At 52.7% G+C, this 4,225-nt stretch overlaps 1 protein-coding gene across 2 annotated transcripts; it reads right to left on the reverse strand.

The window, feature by feature from the left end:
• Positions 1 to 129: 129 nt before the first annotated feature.
• On the reverse strand, positions 130 to 4,085 carry LOC147053948 (high affinity cationic amino acid transporter 1-like). 2 transcript variants are annotated; one of them, XM_085916745.1, is made up of 12 exons: positions 3,428 to 4,085; positions 2,817 to 3,210; positions 2,578 to 2,736; positions 2,318 to 2,492; positions 2,115 to 2,248; positions 1,750 to 1,972; positions 1,522 to 1,661; positions 1,335 to 1,437; positions 1,090 to 1,268; positions 851 to 1,002; positions 658 to 766; positions 130 to 576 (listed from the first exon to the last, which is right to left on the reverse strand). In XM_085916745.1, exons 2-12 carry the CDS (start codon positions 3,184 to 3,186, stop codon positions 476 to 478), a joined length of 1,845 nt encoding a protein of 614 aa, XP_085772871.1. In that variant the 5' UTR covers positions 3,187 to 3,210; positions 3,428 to 4,085; the 3' UTR covers positions 130 to 475. The 2 variants fall into 2 exon arrangements, with proteins under 2 accessions (XP_085772871.1, XP_085772870.1); XM_085916744.1 differs by having other exon boundaries at positions 1,335 to 1,661.
• Positions 4,086 to 4,225: the final 140 nt, after the last annotated feature.

The following is a 4,225-nucleotide window of genomic DNA, read 5'->3' on the forward strand; positions in this document are numbered from 1 at the left end:
AATGACGTCATTTTTCAATTTCAACTCGATTCTACGCTCACAACATCATGATCACTCCCAACCAATGTGCACATTTGAGTCATTCGTCCACTCAAGGACAATACATGCATTCAAAATATGACCAACAACTAAGAACACATAAACATTTACTCGTTCAAGAGATTAAAAGTAGACAAAAAAATAGGTATGCTTAGTCAAGTGAGATGTTCAAGGTTGGAATGTGGGCCAGGTCCTTCCTTCCTTGAATGGACGTTCCCCGCGTGGGGTTTCTCCAGGTACTCCAGAGCAAAAAAAAAAAAAAAAAAACATGATTCATGACATTCCGCAGCTCACGTAGAATAGAAATTAGGTCAAGAATTCAAATAAAAGTGATGATGTCAATGTGTACGACAGATGGGACAGATGTAAAAAAATCCACAATTTGGCAAGTGTCTTCATTCCAAAAGTTGTTCTGCTGCCCGCAGGAGCTGGAAAATCACAACTCGTCTCCGCGGCCGTCCAGTCTGCATTGGGGCGCCTTGTTCCGCTCTGCTTGCGTGCTGTTACGAATGCCGTAGCAGAAGTAGATGAGCAAACCTGCCAAAGGAAACACTTAGGTCACTGACATCCAACCCCTTTTCTGCTGTTGAAGAGGGAGCAGAACAACAAGTAAAGCACCTATGGCCATGCAGGTGGTGTAGTGCACCCAAGGTCCCGCCAGAAGCTGCGTCAGCAGGTAGCTATTGATCAGCACGCTCACCAGAGGGAGGATGGGCACCAGAGGGATCTACACCAAGACAGACAGACAGACAGCGCCACCTTAGCCCAGCGAGAGCACCAGTCAAAGGTTGGAAGGAAGGAAGGAAATCACTTTGAAGGTGGGCCTGCTCTTGTTTTGCGGCTGCCTCCACAGCACGGCGGTGACGCCCACGCACGCCAGGAAGATGGCGCCCAGGAGGATGGAGCGCCACAAGGCTCGCCTGCCTGTCACCGCCACCACGCTGAAGAGGAAGGCCAAAACCACTGCCCCAGGCAGCAAAAGCAAACTCAACCAGCTGCTTGATGCTTCGTCGGCAACAACCGATTGTCAAGTTTGGTTTCACTTCTTACCGATGATGCCGGTGCAAACGGTGACGGCGAACCCGGAGCGAGGAGTGGGTTCTTTATCGGGGTGTAGCACGAGCCACCCCACCGTGGCGCGGAGATCTTCCTTAACCCGGCCGTCGCCCTCGCTCTCCTCCGCCTCGCCGACGTCAGTCTCGTAGGGGGCGGTCCTGTCAGGCTTGTACCTTTGGCACCGCACCTGGTTTTAGTCCCGACGTCTCGCCCAACGTTTGACGGACAGACGGACGTACCTGAGCACCAGCAGGCACGCGGCCACCAGCGTGTAAGCCAGCAGAGCGCCGATGGACATCAGGTCCACCAGATCCTTCAAGTCGAACAACATGGCCATCACGGCTGCGGCGGCAACCACGACAACGTTGCCACCCGCGTCAACTGCCGATGATGATGATGTCAAACGCGGCCCGCGTTGGGACTCACCCGAGACGCCGCCGGACACGATGGTCGCTATGAGAGGCGTTTTGGTGCGACTGTTGATTCTGCTCAAACATTTGAAGAGCAGGCCGTCCTCTGCCATGGCCCAAATCACTCTGGGCATGGGGAACATGGCGCCCAGTAAACTACAGGTGGACAAAAACAAACAAAGAAACAAGTCCATACGTCACCTCCTTTTCTTTCCCTCAAATAACGACGAGGACGACGCGTGACCTGGTGGAGAGCGCGCAGAGAGAGCCGGCAGCCACGGCGTTGGTGGCAAAAGGCCAGCCTACGTGCGTGAAGGCCACCGGCAGCGGGTTCTGCGCGTCCAGGAGGTAGTACGGCATCAGGAGGGTGAGGGCGGTGGACACGCCCACGTACATCACCAGGCAGATGAGCAGCGAGCTCACGATGCCGACGGGGATGGCCTTCTGCGGGTTCTTCACCTCCTCACCTGGATACCGAGCCATAGTTCAGATTCATTTGAGCCGTACCCACCCGAAAACGCCGCTAGAGGGCAGTTGTGCTTCCTTTCTAGCAAACCAATATTCTTCTCCAAGATTGATATTTTTTGGAATCCATACATTTGCACCCACCTGAAGTGGCGATACATTCAAAGCCAATGAAGGCGTAGAAGCAAGTGGCGGCCCCGGAGAAAACCCCCGTCCAGCCGAAAGGCATGAAGCCCCCTGCGCCCAGACTTTCCTTCAAAGACCAATTATTTGTTGCGCTGAAAAAGCACAAAAAGCTCATCAACGGAGCAGACGAGATGACGTTTGCGGCCGATCGAGTCGCTCACTTAGGTGAGGACGCCATAGCGGCGGCGCTCAGGATCTCCTCTGGGTCCACCTTCCAGTTTTTGGCATCTCCTTTGATCATCCCGCTGACCATTACGGAGATGAGAACCAGGATGTTGATGCTGGTAAAAATTTTGCCCACCATCGCAGACTCCTTCGCGCCAAAGCCGAGCAGACCTGGAACCATTCCATAGATGCCGTTTGACGTCATTTTGTGTTCGGAGGGAAAGGTCCCATTTATGTGTTTCGGAGCCATTGCGACCTGTCAAAACGAAGACCAGACACACTGAAAAGACGTCGGCGTATTCTGACAGGACGCCGGGCAAGTTCATGGGGAAGTTGCTTTTGCTCCACCTCCCGATTCTGCCTCCGATGAGCGTGTCGAAAGTGGCGCTCCACGTTTTGGCCACGCTCGAAGTACCTGTGGGCAAAAGGAGGATCAAATCTCTTAAGAGGATGAACTTGAAACGCAAGTGCCCATTCTTTGGCAAAATGTCTCACCAATGGCATACGACATGAGGAGGTTCCATCCGGTGATGAAGGCCAGCAACTCTCCGGCCGCCACGTAACTGTAGAGGTACGCCGAGCCCGTTTTGGGCACGCGGGCGCCAAACTCGGCGTAGCACAGGCCGGCCAGGATGGAGGCCACCGCCGCAATGAGGAAGGACAGGATGATGGCGGGTCCCGAACTCTCTTTGGCCACGTTGCCGGCCACCACGTAGACGCCGGCGCCCAGCGTGCTGCCCACGCCCAGCGCCACCAGGTCGAAGGTGTTGAGGCAGCGCGACAGGCGGGTTTCTTCGCTGCTGGCGTCCACCACCTTGACGCGCGCCAGCTGCCTCCCGATGCGCTTAAGGGCTTCCGGAATCATCGCGCCCGAGAGACGGGACCTTGCCTGTTGGCAAACCGAGACAGATTTGTGCCAAAGAACAAACCGCCACCTTAAGGCCTTAAAAGGGGCCTACACGGAATATATGGCCAAACTTTAGCTCTCTCTACATCATTGTCAACATCAAATGTAACAATTGACAGTCAGGTATGGATCTTTTCAAATGCAGAAATTGCCAGCACTAAAATAAACTTAAGTCCATCAAATGAAAAAGTATAGATACCTGAAAATTCTACGAAGGCGCGGGAAGAAATGATTTGGAGATAGCCACTGGTTTCTACTGCTGACAGTTCATGTCGTGCGCGATTCCTGCATGAGCCTAAAGGGGAAGACTCCGTCCAGCTGGCTTTGAGTTGAATTTCAAAATCCTCCACCATCCAGTGAGTGCGGCAGCCGCCATCTTTCTACCAATAGCTAGAGCCCCAGTACTAATAACGCTCTATAATCATTGCTCAGGAGGATCATGTCGTTTGAACGTTTATCTTACTTTTGACGTAAGATAAACAAACCAAGGCAAGAAATGTGGATTCCGAGGAAACCTTGTTTTTGGCGCCACCCTGAGGAGGAAAGCCCACCTTTACCAGAATGTGAGCGGAAGTATCAACTTCCTTCCTCCCTCCCTCCCTCTCTATATATGTGTAACTTGGGACGTCTCCGTGGCTGTCGTATGATTAACGTCAGTCATTTCAAAGGTCGCTCGGGCTCGCGATAGCCTTCATGCTGACGCTCAGGTAAGAGCGTGCGCCCTTTTGCATCCGCACTTTCGTCTTTTACACAAGCCATTCGTAGGGTGTGTATTCAACTATGCGGGTCTACCATTCCAAATATGCGTCATTCGGGATAAATGTAGTCTTCCGATTGAATATAACAAGACGTTTAATTAAGATCATGCGGGAAGAGCGAAAAAAAGGTGAAGTTGGACTGTCATTACTGTCTTCCGACAGCAGATGGCGGTAACGACAAGGCAGTGGCCCTTCATCCGATTCCCCAACCTTTTCTGTTCATGTAACGAGGAAAGAGA

This window comes from Syngnathus leptorhynchus, chromosome 7 (genome assembly GCF_054491065.1).
Source record: "Syngnathus leptorhynchus isolate UIUO chromosome 7, UIUO_Slep, whole genome shotgun sequence".
In the NCBI taxonomy this organism is placed as follows: domain Eukaryota; kingdom Metazoa; phylum Chordata; class Actinopteri; order Syngnathiformes; family Syngnathidae; genus Syngnathus; species Syngnathus leptorhynchus.